Raw genomic sequence first — 20,381 nt, 5'->3', positions numbered from 1 at the left:
CACGTGCATGTGTTAGTGTCTGCGTGTGTTATGTGTGCTGTGAGTAAGTGTGTGTGTGAGCAAAGGTACTGCGCCAAGTTTTCCACATGCAGAAATCTGTCAAAAAGTTGCATGGTATCAGCCAGCACGAAACTCAAAAATCCACTGCAAGTCCAAGGCAAATACCATTAACAAAACTTGTATTGGGCCAAGTAGCTGGTTGACTTGAGATACGTTGAAGTCTAAACTAAGGATGCAGCAAGTTATTTAACTCAGGACAGTCGACTGGAGTCATTTGTGGGGATTTCCTGCTAGACAACTCTGACCATCCTCATGGCCCCAAGCTGAAACTCAGGAGGCATCGTTTTTATAGACGGCAGAGTGCCTATCTAATCAACTTTCAGGATTCCTTAATTAGTAATCCCGACTTTCCTCAAGTATTAGATGCTTTACTCTACAGTACGATTTACTGCAGTTCTTTAAAGCCAAGCCTGAACAAATTCAACTAACTTAACTGTTCGCTCAAATCATGTACTAAAACTAACAAACTATGAACGGCAGCTGTATTAATAAACTATTTTTTTATAGTTCTAATTTCCAAACATTTTTGGCATGCATAAAGTTTTTTACAATTTTCCATGACTGATAGTAAATTCTCGGCGCCGACTTTTAATAAAAAAAAAAGGAGAGAAAATGCGGCATAACTTAACGTAAGTGCGGCATAAAATGTCGACGACTATTTCAGAACTTTGCCCACATTAGATGTCACCTACTAGCTAAGCTAGGAAGTCAGCGTGAGAGAGAGAGAAAGAGAGAGCGAGAAAGAGGGAGAGGTAGAAAGACGGAGCAGGTTGAGATTGAGAGACATAAAAATGTATCTAGATTTCAGGATTGCAGTCGTGTAATTTGTTACAAATCTCTGCTCAAATTCAATAAACTTTACCGCATTGTGTGTGTCGCGTATGCGAAGTGCCAGAGCAAGATAGCTAGAGTGAGACAGAGCGAGACAGAAGGCAAAGTCGTTAAGTACTTTCTAAAAATACAAACATACATGCATGTAGTTGTGCATGTGTGTGTGTGTGTGTGTGTGTGTGTGTGTGTGTGTGTGTGTGTGTGTGTATGCCAGGATATTGGGTGGCACTTTGTGCTTGTGCAAGCGTGACTCGCACGTCTAAGCTACCGCTCCACTAAGCCCCCAATCCCCCCTGCAGACCCTCCCTTAGCCTTAATTCAGAGCGCTGCTGCAACACTTGAATCGATTCAAAACGTTTTTGGCCGTATGTTGTCAGAGGAAGTTCCCACTGGGAATTGCGAATGGCGTTCGACATGGCGGCTTGCAAGCAGCCCGGCATCAGTAGTGGCCCAGTGCCGTAGAGGGGGCGCCTGTAAGTGAGCATGAGCCAGGGGGGAAGGTTAAAGTATGGAGGACGGGCGGTTCTGGAGTAAGTGTCTTTCTGCCTGGGCCTGAGTGAAATGACGTCGGAAGTTTTATTGGTTTTGCACACGTCAACGAAATGTAATACACACAAAGCGAGCGAGTGCGACAGAGTAAGTGTGTGTGTGTGTATGTGTGAAAGAGAGAGAGAAATTGTGAGTGAGTGAGATAGCTAGAGACAGGCAACATACGTAGACGCGGCCCCCTTTGAGGCAGGACTATGTGTAATGCCATTACATGCATGCCTGAACCGCCGTCGCCGCCGTCGTCGTCGTCGTCGTCGTCGTCGTCACCAGGGGGCCACACACACACACACACACGCAAGCACATAGTCACCGTTTGGTTTCTATACAGAGCAAATGTTTTTGTAACATGACTGTTTGTTTTTAAAGTTTTAATCACTGTCAATCGATAGCTACTTATCATGCTGCACCGCTGCTGCCAAAGTGCTTCCCACAGCAGCAGCAGCAAACAACCGACCACACCCCCAGCAAACAGCCCCCTTGCAACGCCCCTCGCTGGACGACTGTGCACGGGGCTTTTGCGCTTTAATTGACAGTTGCCAAAATAAGCCCGGCCGAAAGAAAATAAAGGCTCACAATTGTTCAGTTGCTTGGTTAAATCAGCACGACAAAACTGTCAAGCTCAGTACTTTGAGGGCGTGCCCTCTCCCCCTTTGCACACACACACACACACACATACAGAGGATCCGCATGAACCAGGACACTTTGCAGTGCTCGCCCAAATGGCGTAAACATGTACAAAATACTTTGGCGCAAGTGTAAAAAATATTGATAAAAAGCATGACAACAACTGCAACAGCAACAGCTTCGACTTGCTTGCAACTGCTGCAAAATATTTGAACGCCGGCAATATCCGACGATTGGGTCAGGAGGGGGCCATGCATAAAAGCAGGGCGTGGGGCCACAGAGATAGCGACTGTAATGTCGCAATGTTTTTGGTTGGCTTGCCGCGTTGCGACATGACGCGACAAAGTTGTTGCCGCTGCAGTTGTTGCTGTTGCTGTTGTTACTGTTGTTGCTGCTGTTGCTGCTGCAGCTCAATGTGAAATGTGGAATGTCAGCTGCGGTTGCTCGGGTTTTTTGTATTGGCGCATCGCTAATCGATTGAGCGTCAGTTGTAAATGGTCAACAGCAACATCAGATTGCAACAGCAGCAGCAAAAGCAGCAACAACAGCAACAGCAACAGCAGCAACAATTGCAATTTCTGCTGAGGTCAAGGCAAGCCCGGGTCGAAAGTATTCTTTGGTCATTTGCAGCGATTTTTCCTTGAGCTCAGACATTTATTTTATAATTAGCTGTCTAACAACTGTCCACACTGTAAATTACCTCAATATCAGTTGACAGTGTGACCATGTATGCAGAATATATACATTGCTTCAACCATTTGGGAATTACAGCCAACCTTATTAAGCAGTTTTGCAACATGCAAAGACTAGCTTTGACTTTGACTTTAACTTTAACTTGAATAAAATGTATGCTGACTTTTTTAAAGATGTTTAATATTAAGGTTCGTAGAGCTCGGTACTTACGCAGCGTGCAGTGCCTTCCATTCCAGCCCTGGGAGCAAACGCAGGTGCCATTCTTGCACTGTCCATGCTCCGAGCAGCGAGCATCGCAGGGCAGCTGATCGCACAGATTGCCCGTCCAGCCGGTATTACAACGGCATTTTCCCGACTCGCAGACTCCATTACGGCCACAGTCCAAGCTGCAGACGGCTGTGGGCAACAATGGGCATGACATTAAAAGAGAGAAACACAGTGAGAATGGCATCAAGTAAATTCAATAAAAATAAATGAAATTAAATGGGAGTGGGAATGGGAATGGGAACGGCATCGGGGAATGTGTAGGAGCTGGTTTGTGTGGGTTGGATTGTGGATCTTGGCATGGTTATTATATTTGTACATACATATGTGCGTTTAAATTCATTAAAGTGCTGCGCAACGTAAACCGACCCCACAGGAAGCAACAGCAGAAGCGAGCAAATTTCTACTCGTTACTCGTCGCTTTTGCACTCGTTACTTTAGCGCTTGGCACTCGTTGCCTGCGGCTTATGGCTGTGAAATGTTGCCCCAGCGAGTGAACCATAAAAACAACATTATAAATGTAACATTTACGTGGCGGCAACAAGCGACACAGCCCCATCCAACGGCGCACCCCGCTTATCATCATCCCCTCTCTCTTGCTACGTTGACTTTTGTTCTGTGTCTGCGTCGCAGGCGTAAATTTATTTTATTTGCCCAGGCGAGCACACAGCGGCGTAACCTGCGTATTAAATAAATAATGAATTTTTATGAAGCTCTGCTTCATTACACGCCCAACCCACCCAACCCCTGGCCAGAGGGGTGTGGAGGGAGGTTGCGGCAGGGTTGCCGCCTTTCGGTGCTAAAAAGTTAAGCAAATTAGGCGTGCGTGCCCAAAGACGAGTCCTTTTGCCCTTTGCCAGCGAGCGGAGAGGCAGCCTCTGACCCCATCACCCTCCTCCCCTCAAACTGTCTCCAACTGTACCCTCTGCGACCCCTACCGCCTGTCCACAACCCTCTTTAGTCGCCGAGTCCAACTTCAGTTTGCGAGTGGTTACATCGTAAGCTGCATGTTTTATTGGGCCGCCATCCATGGAAATGATTATCAACCCGGGGCGTTCAGTATTTTATTTTATTCATTTTTTTGTTCATGTCGTTGTTGTAGTTGCTTCTTGGGTAATCGGTAAATTTGTTGATGTTGTTGTTTTTGTTATTGTTGTTGGTGGTGGTGGTGGCTTTTGGCCTGTCGGCTTTTTGGGCCTAATTGAAGGCTCGGCTTTATGGCTATCATCTAATTTGGATTCGGTCCATGTGATAAAGCATCATAATGTGTAAGCATACGTAACGCCGCATGCTGTACGCCCCGAAATAATAACTGCATTAGTTGTCATCTGTTTTTATGACAGCCCCCCTTCCCATTCTCTTGCAACGTATTTTACAGCCAGACAGGGTGAGGGGTAGGAGGGGCGCTTCCTGTTTCATAAACCCTGAGAAACTTCTCATTTGATTGAGCTGACAGACGCGTCGTCGGGGTATTCCTTATGCCATTTGAGTACTAGATTAAGTGTTATAACGAGTTATATGCCAGCATATATCCTTAAGCAAGGTGGCCTTAAGACGGAGCCGGTCTTAGACCGAAAGTCATATCTTTTATTTACCATGAATTGAATCTTTAGCCGTATTTGTTGGCTGCAGCATGGGCTGACCGAAACCTGAACCTGACCATGTTTTTAATTGTCATTTCATTTTTTTTCTGACTACAATTACTTTTTCAAAAGTTTTTAGCCAACGATTGTATCAGTTATATAAATCGGAAAACTAGCTTCTTATACAAAATCAAAATATTTGTATATATTCAATATTTAATTTTTTATTTCATTAAAGTTGACTTCAAGAAAGTGGGAGACCCAGACTTTAAGGCGAAGCATTATCTCTAGCCTTCCCTCAATTTATAAATTATCTGTTCGAAATATCAAGGAATATAGAAACCTTATGAAGTTTATCTATGTCCGTTAGTAGAGTCTTCACTGTAGTTAAGCCCGTCGAAAATATTGTTGTTTTCTTAACTTAATGTTAACTTTATGGATCATAGCACAACATCTGGGGAGATGCCACAATTTCGGATAAATAATTTCTATTTTCCACTTCAACTTTTCACAATTTGGCCAAATTCCTGCCCCCTCCCACTTCAGCTCTCATTTGAATTCAATGCTCGAACTGAAGAATCATTTGTAAGCAGCTTGTTGAACAAAAAAATACAAAAAAAAAAAACAAAAAACAAATGAAACACACACACGTAACACCCGCAAACAATATACAAATAACACACCTATTCACACACAAGCACACAAACACATGCACATATCTGTACATGTGGAAGCACAGAGTGCAATTGTTATTCCGGTTATTTGTACGAGGTGTGAGCAGGGAGCAGGAGGACGGGGGAGGACGATGGTGGACGGGGGAGTAGAGGGGGAGTCTGATGTATTGCACTTACCTTGTGAACAATCTGGTCCCGTCCAGTGGCGCTCGCAGACGCATTGTCCCGTTTCCAAGTCGTAGGTGCCATGCTCGGAGCAGCCGGGCAGGCATTGGTACACCTGCTGATCAATGGTGCCGCAATCCTCACCCTGCCAGCCAGCCTTGCAATAGCATTGTCCGGCCACGCAGGTGCCATGACCAGAGCACAATGGATCAAGGCAATCATCTGCACGATTCCAAATGCAGTCGGTCCAGCCGGTCGTTTATCGGGGGTTCCGGGTGGACCACATAGACGGAGGGTTGTGTGGGTGTAAGCGAGAGCGCAAGCGAGCAAGCGGATATGAACCAGAGAGGGAGAGAGAATACAAAATGTGTTTTTGTTAGTCGCTTGGCATCCAAATACATATACGTATATACATATACATATGCATAAAAAAAAATAACGTACAATATGTGCACAGTTACGAGCGAGTGAGCGGAAGAAGAACACGCAGAGGCAGAGGCGGCAAGACAGGGGCGCAGTGGGGTAGGGTGGAGGAGGGGGCGGATTCGCAACAGTCTTGGCAAAACAAAAGCCCGTCACGAACCGATGGCGATACATGCCGCCCGCATACACCAATTTCGGGGTCAGGTCACACACACACACACACACACATACACAAACACACACACACACATACACAAACACACACACACACTTGGACACACACATGACATGATTAGTATGTTGGACACGTACGAAAGTGGTCATTAAAATGAAATTCCAGTTTAGTTCAACTTGGTAATTTTGCGCAGTTGTTGCAATTTTGTTTTCCCTTGCCTTTGCCTTTGCCTTTCATTTCTTTTTTCTTTTTTTCGTTCTTCTTCTGCTGGCTTTTTTGCTGTTCTCCGCTGCTTCTAACTTTTGCCGGCGCCGTGCGGCATGCTTGACGCTTTAATGCCCTAACTCCAGAGTCGCACGATTTTATGGAAAGATTTGAAAACCATTCAACAATGCCTGAGAGCAGCGATATGCATATATTTAGCTTAGCTTTCGTTTTTTTTTTTTATAACTTTACTTTGATAGAGATAGAGCTTGGATAACAGAAATCATTTAGAATTTTACGGAAATATTTTAATTGTCGCCTCAGGCTTTTTTTCTCTATGTTTTTATTTTAAAGATTTACTTTTAAAAATCGTACTTTCTAGAACACCCCACGAATATGCCTATGAAAATGATTGATCTCTAAATATATGTATATGCCATAAGATTAATGAAGTTGACCTGGTATTTAGTATCATCGAACTGAGGTCGGCATCAATTATATCAAGCGTTCTTTCATGGCATCGGCTGAATATATATGAGCGTATATATCTGATACTTGTCTGCTAGGGTATTCAGTATTCGGCCTACCCAAATGTGCTCTATATATTTGCTGTTACTTATTTTTTGCGTGTGTGTCCTACTTCTTCACTCTTTCGCTGCTGCTGCTCGTCTTCTTCTTGAACTTGGTCGTCTTGGCTTGTTGAGCGTTTTGTATGTGAAATATGCTTTCGACATATAAATTCGATTCTATACGTTTTATGTTTGCATTGTTGTTGTTATTGTTCTTCTTCTTTTAGTGGTTGTGGTTGTTGTTGTTGTTGTTCTTGTTCTCGTTGTTTGTTCTGTTTGTTGTTCGCTTGTTTTGTATGCCAAGGGTCCAGTACACACACACACACACACACACTCACACACACACACACGCACACACAGCTGGAGTGGGCAACAAGCAATCACATGCACAAGCATTCATGTGTGTGTGTGTGTGTGTGTGTGTGTGCTGCATATTTTATGCACTTAATTTTTTGCTCAACATTTTTGCTGTTACTTTGTCAGTTGTTGCCCAATTTTTTGTGGCAGCTTTGCCAACTGAAGTTGTGCAAAAAGCGAGCGTTAAAGAGCCGAAAGTAAAACTCAAGTGCTTTAACTGTCGCAAGGGCTGCTGACCGGACCCGGCCCCGGACCCGGACCCGGACCCGGTCTCGTCCCTCGGTCCTAAGCCCAGAAAGTATGCAGCGTTTTCTGTTGCCCTTGTCGCAATTTAAAGCAAACAAATAAATAAACACACACACACACACACATACACAGGCACAAACTAAACGTGGGGGCGGCATAATAACTGAAATATTTTGGCGTCGCCAAGACACGCCCCTGCGCAGGTGGGGCGGTCGGCTGTTACAGCGCCCCAGACCCGCTCTTAAGCAAGCAATAGTGGTAGCTGCTGCCTTATCGGGCCAGTGTCAACATGGCCAAAAAGCCTGGGACCGAAAACAGTTCCCGAAAATTGCAAACAAGGCAAATAAATAATTTTAGCATTTTTATGCCAAGTCAGCAGTACACACACACACACACACACACACACACACACACACACAAACAGAGACACATTCTAACACTCCAGCACACACACACACACACACACACACAGATAGGTAGACACTGGGGCACAGGGTGTTTTTTTTTTTTTGCGCCTTGACACTTACGTTGATCGCAATAGGGTCCCTTCCAGCCGCGCTCGCAGTGGCACTCGCCCTCGATGCAGCGGCCGTGGCTGGAGCAATTGGGCACCTCGCACTCGCCAACCGGTATGTCGCACTCCGCACCCTTCCAGCCGTCCTCGCAGTGGCAGACGCCGCCGCCGTAGTGGCCATGCGCCGAGCAGAGTACCGGACAAACGCCTGCAAAGAGTCAAGTTTAACAAAAATTAAAGAGTGTGAGCGAGACAGCAATATGGAGGGCGTAGCCAGCAGAGACGAGAGAGACAGTGTGAGTGAGAGAGAGAGGGAGTGGGAGAGGGAGCGGACAGAAGAGAAGAAAAATGAAAATTGGTATTGAAAAGTGTCGGACAAAGGCAAAAAGAAGCAGAGCGGACACTGCACATAAATAATAAAAAATTTCTCAGGGGACAGTGGTGCAAAGTATTTATTTAATAATAAAAAAAAGGTCAAATGAAATGAATAAATGAATATGATGTAGTGACGGGGCTATTAAATTTGTAATCGATTGATTGATAAGCCGAGATGCTGAATAAAAATATTGATTTTGGGCATTAAATTAACAAATGGAAAAATCATAATCAATGTCTGAATGCAAAAGATCGATGAGAGTTGATCAAAAGTGTTATCGATAAACACACAAATAAAAGTATATGCTTTAATTTTATATATTCATTAGTAACTATCAATGGGAAACACTTTCAGTTATCGATTTCTTATGTATTATTTATCGATATATCACATTGTTTAAAGCATGCCTGTATATCTGCACACAATTCGCGCAACGTTCCACTGTGCCAGCGAATTGCTCTGTGAGGAATACGAGTAGCTGAGGGTCGGATTTCTAGTATTGCGACTGGATTTGGATTCAGTTTCGGGTTCAGTTCGCCCTTTGGGCGTCTGGCTGGGGTGCCAAAGCAAACAAAAGCAGGTGATGTTGACAGCTCAACTTTGGCGTAAGTTTTTAATTTAAATTGCAGCTTCATAGGGGACAGGGGTCAGGGAAGAGGGGACAGAGGCTGGCAGGGGGAGGAGGCTGGCTTAAGTCTAGAATGAACTGTGCTGGTACTTACTTTTGGAACAGTCAACGCCTTGATAGCCATCAATGCAGTCACATTTGCCCAGATAGCAGCTGCCACGCCCCGAACAATCATTGGGACAGGTGGTACTAACGCCCTCGGCCTCCTCGGCAAGCAGGGAAACGGAGTGGGCGACCAGCTCATCATTGTAAACGGATATGAACCACAAGCCAGTGTCCAGATATTGCAAAAGCGAAACATTCACGGTCATTGCATCCATGTCGAGGGCGGGCAAACCACCACCACCACCATCCGCTGCGGAGCGCTTGTGCAGAGTATGCGACAGGCTAGCTGTGGTGGCATGTGGCTTTTGTTGCTTAACGTTGTCCGGGAGTGTCTCCAGGTCAAAGTATTCCATTGAGTCCAGGCCGGCTGGCGATTGCTCCTCGCTGCTGGCTTCCATCTCCTCCTCGGCCTGATCCAGATCCTCCTCGTAGCTATTGCTGCGACGACGACGCAGTTGCAACTGCTGCTGATGCTGATGCTGATGCTGCTGCTGTTCCCCCTCCTCGTAAACATCAATCATGCCTAGATCCTTGTTAGCATTGGTCGAGTTGCCGGCACTGCGGCGATGTCGCAAATGGCTATCGAGTCGTCCGCCCTTTATGAACTCCACAAAGTCGTGCTGTGTCACCGAGGGCGCCACATTGCGGCGCGAGTAGACGGCAAAGTGGGCGCCCCAGGGCAGGGTGAAGTTGAAGCGAATGAAGGCCGGATGCTTGTTGCGAAACTCGAGTGTCCAGAATTGATAGGCCGGTATATTGGCATGGTACAGCTCATTGAAGTCCTTCAGCTCAACCACCTGCGGCCATTGGCCACCGCTCAGACCGATGCCCTGCTGCTGCTGCAGCACCGGATGATGATGGCCCGGCTGCTGGAGCAACAGATTATGCTGCTGCTGGCCGAGCCCGCCGGCTGCACCGCCATAAGTGAGTTGATCCTGTAGCTGAGTGTTGGTCGCGTCCAGCGGCGTCAGCGGTTGGTTGATGGCGTGTGGCTGTTGCTGCTGCAGAAGAAGTTGTTGCTGTATGCCCGTGGCGCCGGCTGCCGTGCCGGAGCCGCCAGTGCCGCCATTGCTGCCATGATCGGAGGTGCTGGTCTGTATCGATTCCTCAGTGGGATAGGCTGTGGCGCCACCCGGCTGCGCCTTGTTGTCGCCGCTTTTGCCTGCGCCGCCGCGCAAATCGTGCGGCTGCGACTTGACGTCTTGGACTAGGATGCAATTAGAGCTGTCCATGTTCGGTTTCATCGAACTGACTGCTGCGTAAAGAGTGAAGGAGACATAAAGGGGAAGAGAGAGAGAGAGAGATACAGAGAGAGAAAGAGAAAGAGAGAAAGAGAGTGAGACATTTGGTTAGTCCTTTGTGGTTTTTGGCTGCGATTTGCAAGCTGGGACACAAATGTGCGACCCGGCCCCATAAATCGCATGACTGCTAAATTTAACGCCATAAATCTGATGCTCCTCTGGGCGAGAAGCACCAGCACCAGCAGCACCACTGGCAATAATGTTTAGTGTGGTGCTGTCCTTGTGGCTCACCGAATCCACCAGCTGCTGTATGCTGCAGGCACTGCTACGTTTTGAGTGTGTGTTTGTGTGTGTGTGTTTTTTTGTTCACATACATAAATTTTTGGCATCATATTTTAACGCCATATTAATATGCACTCGCCCATAAATCAATGCCGTGTCCTTCCCGCTCGCACACACGCCGTCTAACTCTTTCGCACGTTTGCCACATGCGCCACACACACACACACACACACACACACACACACACACGCACACACAGCTGAGTAGACACAAAATGCGCGTTGTTAACACGTTCGCATTTTGCTTGCCATCGATGGACGACGGCTATCGTTTATCGATAACACATCAGATTTATGTGCTTTGGCTGCGATGCCAGCTGCCGTAGCAAGCGCTTCCACACGCGCTTATCTGGGCCAACTTGCCAAATGGAATGCATTAAATTTGAACTAAATTTCAAATGGTAAAGCAAGGGTATCATGATTGAAATGCAGTTTTACGCATTTAACCAGTGTGCGCAAGCAATCACAGTTTGTCTATCCCCTAAATAAATTTGAATGAACTTAAACGCATCTCAGTCTTCAATCAAGCTCAATCTTGGTTGATTGTGTTTTATGATTATTTTAATGATACGTTCAAATGCTTGCATCGCATATGCTTTCATCAATTACATTTACTGTCAATCATTTCTTATGCTCTATCAGTCAAGCAATCAATCAATCATAAATCAATCTTTCATAAATCTCTTGGTACTCATTATAATTAGCCATTTGAAAATTTAAGCACTCACCGCGCCAACATTGAAAGCACTTACAATCGGTTAACACAAGCAGTCCTATTAGTCAATCAATTTCAAGCCAATCAATCATAAAAAATCGTTTATTCTTTTTAATGTTCAGCAAGGCAATTAGACAAAGCGACTTGGGGGTTCGCATTGATAATATGTTAATGGGCCTCCGTCTGAGAGAATCGGGAACAGAAACGGGAAAAGGCATGGAAAATGGGGAATGCTAATGGCGCCCTACAAAAATGTATTCATACCTCCCTCCCTTCCCTCGCCCACACCTGCCTCAGCTGCTTGACAACGCCCAAACATGTAAACTAATGCGACCTAATGATGTCGATACCGTTGTCGATGCCGTTGTCTATGGCCGATTTCTTGGCAATGCGCGTAACCCAAAGAACAAACAGTGCTGCAAACAGGCCGAAAAAGCAGAAGGATAGACAAAGAACCTCCACACATACGCAATTACTCATATGAGGCACGACAAATTAACGTCAACGAACGTGCTTCAATTTGGCTGTTGAGCTTTTAATTTAAGCGAACGCACGTATACCTATATGTGCTTGTTGGGCGCCTACACTGAGAAAAAGATATGCCTTGACACATGTTTGCATTCCAAGCAGACATTATAATTATCGAATCGGATTGATTGATTGATGGGTAGCATAGAACTCCAGCCTGTTTCATTATCTCGGTTGCCAAACAAGACTCTCTAATGTAAGCTGAAGAGAAGCCTAAAATTGAAGTCTACTTATAACAAAGCAGTCATCGAAAATAGTCCACAAAGAATACAAAAATAAATGTTGATGCATCGATTTATCGATTAATCGATTAATCGAAGAACGTAAAAAACTATATTATGACAAAAATACTATAGAACGTAGGAGTCGATACCAAGATTGAATAGTTGATTCTATATGCCAACCCCATGCCACGTATAACATAAGGAGCAGGGAGTGCACACACACACACACACAGACAGATACACACTATGTGTGTGTGTGCGTATATCATATAGCCCATCATTAATAAATAAAGAGCGAGATAGAGAGGCGGCAAGGAGAGCGGCATGTAGTTCTATTAAGTTAACAAGCTTTTCATTTAAGTGGCTCGCAACTGGTCGAACAACTGGAACAGGAACTGGTAGCGGAACAAGAAGTGGAACTGGAGCCTGCCAAAGGACACGCGCGGTCCCAAACAAAACAGTAGACAAACAAATTGAAGAAGTGGCCGTTGAAGGGTGACTGCAGGGGTGGGGAAAGTGGTTATAGACGAAAAAAAAAAAACATAGCTCGGCACAGTTTTTCCGCGCCTCTGTTGGAAAAGAGGGTGAGGTGGGGGCTGTAACACAGCACCAATTAAATTTGATTACAATTTGTGGCAAAAGCCATAGGAAGCACATCACACACGCCGGACCGCCCCCGCCGACCACGAAATGAGCAACCCTACCAAGGATATTTAGCGAGAGTGAGGGTTGGGGTTGGGAGTGTGGAAAAAGTCGATAAATTTGTGTGTGTGAGTGTGTGTGTGTGTGCGGGGAGCAGCATAAAATTGACAACGACTCAATTTGGCAGAACAGAGCCGCGCACAGGACATCGACAGACGAGTTACTGGACGCAGGACACTCCTTTTAATGTCAAGTCGTTATTTATATTTAGCCATCAACTAAGCCCCGAGAAAAATAACAGTATGGAAGGGTGTGTGAATTCGATTAGTGAATTTTTGTTTGTTTTCTTTTTTGCTGGTCACACGCAATAAGCGGAACCGGAAATGCGAGCCGTTAAGATCAACTAATTGAATCTACGTGCTCCAAGTGCCAGCAAATGGCTCTTCAAGCTAATGAGAGAGTGAGAGGGAGACTGAGAAAGGGAGATGGAGAGAGGAGGGAGAGGGACATAGCAAAGGGTTGCAAAAGTTGGCCATGTCCAGGACAAAGTTACAAAAATTTATGAAGCGTTTTCTTAATTGCACTTCCTTGAAGAAAAATAATTTATTTAAACGACAAGCGCACACCTTTTCCTCTAGCAACTTGTTACGGCGCCAGCTGAAGAGGGCTAAGGACGGGTAGGGGGAGCGGCGAGCTAGAGGTCACGCCCTGACTGACTGTTGGAATAGTTGCTGCTGCTGCTACTGCTGCTGCTGCTGCTGCTACCTGTCAGCGACAAATGTCGTGTTGCGTCATTTTAATTGAAATATTCTTTGAAAAATACTTTTTTCCTTTGGCAATTGGCGCAAGTTTTAATGGTCGAAACAGTTTGGCAACAAACGACATGTACTCGAAGTGCGGCTATACCCTAACTGAAAGTCTCTTTTAAGCCCGGTCGTTTGGTGCAAAACGGACAACAAAACCAAATAGAAGTTGAAGAAACTCTCAGTTGAACAACTCTCACCATATTCTGCTATATATGGGCACATAACTTAATTGGAATTATTTATAGCTATTAAAAAGTATTTCAACTGCTTCAAAGGAGAAGCATTTTCCGTTGTGTAAATGTGTATATGTCCTGGGCAAAGCCTGCTCTTGAGGCTCAGTTTTCTATTGAGTCTAGGTAAGAAAATCCTCTCAAAATGTACGTCTTAAAAATGTTGATTAGTTACAAAAAAGATTTTCATAATATTGTCTTTATTCATTTTTCGTTGTTGCAAATGTTCAAGGCAACTCTGGCTCTTTGCTACTTGCTACTCGTTACTCGTTGCTCGTTGCTCATCACTTTCTACTCGTTATTTTTTGCTTGACTAATTTTGGTTCTTTGTTGCGGTAAGGCATAGGCAACGTCACTCGATTGGCCGCATGCAAGCACAAGAGATTTCCAAGAATTGCTTAGAGATGCCAGAAAACCACAAAATGCAAAAAGGAGCGAGAGAAAGAGAAAGGGAGTGGGAAAGACAAACCAAATCGAGTGACTAATTGACTACAGTAAAGCCTAAAAAAGAAGCACAGCTTGTGGCTAAACTCAAGTGAGAATATATCACAATGACTCTGCGCAAGCAGGGAGGGGGTTAAAGAGGAAGCATGCAACTGCTGCAATTGAATTGAAGTGCTCTCAAAAGCACAGCAGAGCGCAAAAACAATCAAGTCTGGTTAGAGTTGCCAGCGCTCAAGCGTTGCCAGATTGTTGCTGTCAAACCAATTGACAGACGGTGCGCATCTAATTTCCAGGAAAGCCGCAGAGGAGCCCAAAGTGCCCGAAGTGAATGGTATGTGAATGCTTTGTGAATGCTATGTGAGTGCTATGTGAATGTGCATGCCAAATTAAATGCTCGCAGGTGCCCAGCAGCAAATTAAGTGTTTGAACCCGACAAAGCGCAGCCGTAAACATTCAAATGAAATTCATGAAATCGCATAAGCCATGAGCTGCTCATATGGCAAATGACAACGATGAAGAGCCAGAGGATAGGCAGGGAGCGGGTGGCACACAATTTGTGAAACAGTGCATATCGTATGAGTTTCCGATAGTTTATTCGCTTAAAAATCGATTAACCTATTTCCGATAACTACTGCAATGCGCATCCTCATCCGCATCCGCATCCGCGGCCTGGCCAGCCCCATAGACCACCCGCGACGACACCCTTTGAGCTGCCAGTCAAACATGTTAAATGTCCTGATTGCTGCCGCTTGTGCCTGCCCTGCTGTCAGGCAATATCATTGTTGTTATTGCTGTCGCAGCTGTTGCAGTTGCACTTATCGCTGCTGCCGTTGCAGTTGTTGTTGTTGTTGTTGTTATTGTTATGATAGAAAGTGACGCATCAGTGGTAATTCGAACCGTGCCCTGCTCAAACGATTTTGTGCATACAACAACAACAACAACAATTGCTTGGCCAGGCTGGGTTTGTTGTTGCTGCTGCGGTCGCTCCACATGTCACGTTGTTGTCCTGTTGACACTGCGGTCGATTATCTCATAGATATGACAGATATATCGCATACATTGGCTAGCAAATTATGACAGTCATTTGCACACACACACACACACACACACACACACACAAGCACATACAAGCACACAGAGAGTCCCACACACGCAATGTGCGAAGGGCGATGCAAACAAATGTTATAAAGTTTGCTATTTAAATGGAAAACCACGAAAATCCTGATTAAATAATCCAAAACTAAATGGTGCGTGTTTCAAATTTAAAACAAATTGATTTTACGTATAATTTGCAAATAATTTTAATTGCGGAAATATTAGAAAAATGATAATTTTCAGCTACGAAAATGCGGTTTTCAATTTTTGGATACTAGGTTTTATACAACTTATTCATACGAAAGCATAAATGGGATTACATAATCATATGCTCATTATTATATATGAAATTATATTGCTTTCCCGGGCTCTATCGCTCTCACAATCTGTCTTCAGCTTCTAAATTATGGGAATGCATTTATACTTTTTGAGTGTGGTCAGAAAAAAGTCGTGACTCTTGTCATTGCTGCTAATATGTCGAGTAAAGTAGCTTTGTGCCGAAGAAAAAAAACGGTTGAAAGGATAGAAAGACTGACTGAAGGGCATTGCCTGTGGCAGTTCGTAAAAAAAATAAAGGGAAACTTGTGAAAAGTTGGGAATTTGCATTCAAAGCTGACGCTCAAATGTTGACTTCGCGTATAGTAGCTGATGCATAGCAGCGGTGTTTGTCTATATGTGTGTGTTTGTGTTTGTGTGTGTGTATATCTCACGCACAGTCACATTCTTCCTCATTTACCATTTGCAGTCTATTTTATTTGCAACATTTGCAGCACAGAAAGCGTTTGCCCTAAAAAGTAGGCAACACTTTTTGACAGCTGCTTTGGCCCATGGAAGTGTCCCACATAAGCCCAGCCCCCCTTTCCGCACAGTATTACCCTTTCTCTATGCCAACATTTGCGTATACTTGTTTAGGCATTCGCAGCACTTTTCCAGAATGCCCTGAAAAGTAGGCAACACTTTTTGCACTGGCTCGTGAGCTGCCCACAGAAGTAGGCAACACTTTTGGTTTGTACTCATCAAATTTCTTAACATTGGAGCGGAAAGGGGGGGTTGAGCAAGTAGATACCGCCGTGAAGGCAACAAAATGCAAATCAAATTAAGGGCATGTCCGCCCACAGATGATGCAAGCAAACAAAGCGAAGCCCCGCCCAAACTCATGTGTTTGCGCTTGTTAATTAACTGACAATGGTGTGCGTGCGAGTGTGCGCATCAGTGTGTGTATTTTTAAATGTCTGGCTACACACAAGCTCACACTTTCGCACACACACACACACACGCTGCGCAGGAGACAGTCAGTTGTGGCACAGATGGCCCGCCCGCAAGTGTTTGCTAATTTTATTAAACCCTCTTGCGCTTAATTAATAGAAAATGATTGCGCAAACAGACGTCGCACACACACACACACCCATACACACAGCATGGTGGGGCTGTGGATGGCACAGCAGCTGCAAAAATATTAGCCACTATTAAAAGCTAAAGCGTAGTCGGGTTGCTTTCATCACCTGCTGCTGGTGCTCTATCTTAACCCCGCAGCTTTAAAACTATTCAACCATAAAACGACCCACACACATTCACAGGCACACACACTGACACTGGCACACACACACACACACACACACATAGATGTCGGCGAAGCGTAAATTCATTTACCGCAGCGCAGTGAAGCCGGCAGCCAACACACAACACAGAAAGCTTTTTACACAAATGAGTTTATGGATAGTCCCAGTCCAAGCCAACAGCTTCAGCATACTCACACACCCACACACACGCACACACACACACACACACGAGGGTAGCCACACAAATTAATACATTATTTTTAAAAGATAAATTTCAAGCATGTCGTCTCGCTTGCTCGCTCAATCGCTATCTCACTCGCACACAGACTAGCAAACAATTAAATCAGTGAAATCCACACGCAGCTTTTGGCACAAACTCCCCTCCCTCTATCGCCCCTCCTCACCGCCGCATCTCTACCAAATAGCCCCCACATGATGCCGCCTGCTGGCGTCTACCCACATAATGTTCACAACTTTTCAACTTAAATTCATTTTGTGCGCCAAAGCGCTAAAGTAAAGTGCCTGCCCATAGGGGGGCGGCGGGGAGGAATGGATCCTCGGAAGGAGGGATGGGGGAGCGTGCGGCGAGGTCTTTGGGGTTGCTTTTGAGCCAGCCAGCCAAGTGGCATCACACATTTTTCTCGTGGTTTGTTGTAAATTTGTTTTCGTTCACTTGCAACGTTGTGACACCGCAGCAGCAGCAACAACAACAGCAGCTCACGGTTGTAAAGCGGGCGGAGGGTAAGGGAGGGGACTGACTGGGTGAGGTCACAGAGGTTGGTGTGTGGGCCTTGGTAGAAAAGCTACCGAAAAGCAGCCAGAAAGCCGCAACTTTTGGATGCTGCCTTCAGCGCACGTTGTTATTGTAAATCAGAGCCTGTGACTCTCAAGGCAGCAGCTGCCATTGTTGTTGTTGTTGTTGTTGTTGTTGCTGCTGTTGCTGCTAAAAGCGTAGATAATAAATTAAACGCAGCACGCTTCAAGTCAAATAGCTGCGCTCCATCCCGTCGCCCCACCACAAAATGAGTAAGCAGCTCTGTATATGTATGTGTAGGGGCCAGCGAGGTGCTGTCGGGTGTGTGAGGATTTATCAAAAGAATGTCCTGGGCCAAAGCTCAGATAACATTCGACTGTCACGCGCTGCAATCTATTATCGAAATTGAGACGCAGAGCTCAAAATCTAAAAAGACAACAATTACTCGAAGTCAATATCCACAGAAAAATTCATTTATATATAATACATAAAAGAGTTTTCCCTGCCTCACTGACTGACTGACAAGAAAGCTGAGCTACGAAAATTCTAGCTCCGAGTGGTGGAAAAATGGTGCTCAAAGTTTAGTAAAGAACGCAGCCGTACAGCGTGAGTGTCAGACTGACAAGCGAGAAGTCGCTGGTTCAAATTCTGCTAAAATGATCAGTTAATATTTAATTATTTAACTTCGTTTTACATGCAAAGAGAAGACACTAATAAATTCATTTAATTAGTATTCTAAAGGGGCTTTGAAAATGTGTCCTTAAATAACTTGTGCTTCTCATCAAATGGAATGAGGGTGAGTAGCATACTCAGGTATATATATACCTGAATAGATATAATCTGAATTAGATCAGCATTAGCATGATAACAATTATTCATATTTTCGGCTATGAATTATTTTATGTTTATTTGTCGAATGATTGAAATGAACATACAACTGCATATCAATAGATATTCAAATGCCGACTTCTCTTTTACGTGAAATACGTTGAGCCACGCCCACTTACCAGCTGGCAACTTCTTTTGCAGACGAAATGTAACCAAAAACTTGTGCGCACAATTTATGAAGCGAGTTGGCAGAGCTTCGCTTCAAAGTGTTAAAAAAAAAAATAAATAAATAAAAGCAACTAAAAGAAAGAAACAAAAAATAACCAAAAAAGTTGCGCAAATGCTTTACTTAATAAAATGCCAAGGCACAAAGGCGTCGGGTTTGAGGGGCGGTAAAGTATGATGATGGTTGTGTGTGTGTGTGTGGGTGAAAAAGGTGGGGGGGGAGTCTGTTGTCGGTTTGTTTGTGTTGAGGTAGGGTAGCGACACGTCAACCCTTTTGTTTCAAATTAAAATTTACATATTTTAATGTGCAAAGTTTTGTGGAGCGATGCTTACACGGCAGCTGCCCAGCAACAACAACAACAGCAATAACAACAACAACAACAAAAAGAACAATTTGCAACGAGCCAGACAAGAGAGGGCGAGGTGCGAGACGTAATGAGTAGAGCAGGAGGTGCGAGAGTGAAGGCGCTCAAAAGTTGCTCCGTTTGCAAAAAGGTTGGCAGTAAAAAATCAAATTGACCTGTAAATATAATTTAAAAGGTGGCAGCAAAAACAGCAGCAGCGGCAACAACAACAATGACAACACGAAACGTGTTTAATTATCAAGTTGTAAACAACAGCAACAGCAACAACAACAACAACAGAGACAAAGACAAAAGCTGAGTAAAAACGCGTTTCCAGCTGCCGCATTCAATTTGGTTGAAGCAACATTTTCTACTTTTGTGTGCGTGTACGCGTGTGTGCACTTTTGTGTGTGCGTGTGTGTGTGTGTGTGTGTGTGTTTGTGCGTAAAGGTGTATGTGTTGCATGCCTTCAAGCGCTGGCGTTTCAAAATTTTGTTAATTTGCCATTGTCAGCTAATGAGCGAGAGCTATGAGTGCCAGTCAAAGCAGAAGAGATAGAGAGGGCGATAGGGAAATGGAGAGGTGCAAAGGGACTCACAAATAGTTTGGAGCCCCAGCCCCATGGGGGAATTGAAATTTAAAGTGGGTTGAGCGGAGTTTGTAAATTATGCTGCTTTACTCAGATTACAAAAAAAGTTACGTCTAAGCACAATTGCGAAAAATTACTGAAAAGCTAAACAAAATGAGGCACAAACTGTATTTAGCATTGACAAGGGGAAGAGAGCGGGCATTTGTGTTAAACAGAGTGGAAAGAAGTGAAGAGAGTTAAATACTGCCATGAAAATGAAATTATGGCACTAAATATAGAAGAGGCAAACGAGCAGCTTTAGTTTAAGCCTCATCTATATAATTAAGGGTGTGGGTATTTAGTTTTCTCGCTCATATTCCGCCCGTGCTAGAACTAGAACTTCATGTCTTAAGTTACATTTCACATAGATATATAAATATAAATCAAAAAAAAAAATAGAATAAATTTTCGAAATGAACCTTTCAAACGAACTCTACTCCATAAAACATTTCGCAAATAAATCCAAGCAAAGTTCTTGGAAAATAGGTCTAAGGTCACTTGGGTGGTAGATATTCCATCAATTTCTACAGTTGCGTGTGGCATTAGGCAAAATACCGTACAAGCGACCGCTTTGTAGTTCACAAAGGGTGACTACTGTACTTCAACTTCTGAGCACAGTCAATCAGAACAAGCTGTTTTTTAAATAGACACACACAAGTATTCTAGCTTCTATAGAAATGAATGCTTTTATGGTTTCTCATGGACTTTGAATGTTTTCTCGATACGACATCGAATCA

At 44.4% G+C, this 20,381-nt stretch overlaps 1 protein-coding gene across 6 annotated transcripts in view; it reads right to left on the bottom strand.

Annotated features, from left to right (window-relative positions):
* Positions 1-20,381, bottom strand: part of Ten-a (tenascin accessory) — a 289,872-nt gene that overhangs the window by 50,584 nt on the left and 218,907 nt on the right. For 5 of the 6 annotated variants that reach the window (XM_032440757.2, XM_032440759.2, XM_032440760.2 and 2 more), the window contains 4 exons: positions 9,030-10,295; positions 7,945-8,139; positions 5,456-5,665; positions 2,968-3,153 (listed from right to left, as the gene is read on the bottom strand). In XM_032440757.2, coding sequence (XP_032296648.1) covers positions 2,968-3,153; positions 5,456-5,665; positions 7,945-8,139; positions 9,030-10,295 — 1,857 coding nt within the window. The remainder of the gene's footprint in view (positions 1-2,967; positions 3,154-5,455; positions 5,666-7,944; positions 8,140-9,029; positions 10,296-20,381) is intronic. The other variant, XM_032440758.2, reaches the window with a different exon arrangement.

The sequence above is a fragment of the Drosophila virilis genome, chromosome X (assembly GCF_030788295.1).
Source record: "Drosophila virilis strain 15010-1051.87 chromosome X, Dvir_AGI_RSII-ME, whole genome shotgun sequence".
Taxonomy (NCBI): domain Eukaryota; kingdom Metazoa; phylum Arthropoda; class Insecta; order Diptera; family Drosophilidae; genus Drosophila; species Drosophila virilis.
This window is presented reverse-complemented; position numbering and strand designations above follow the sequence as displayed.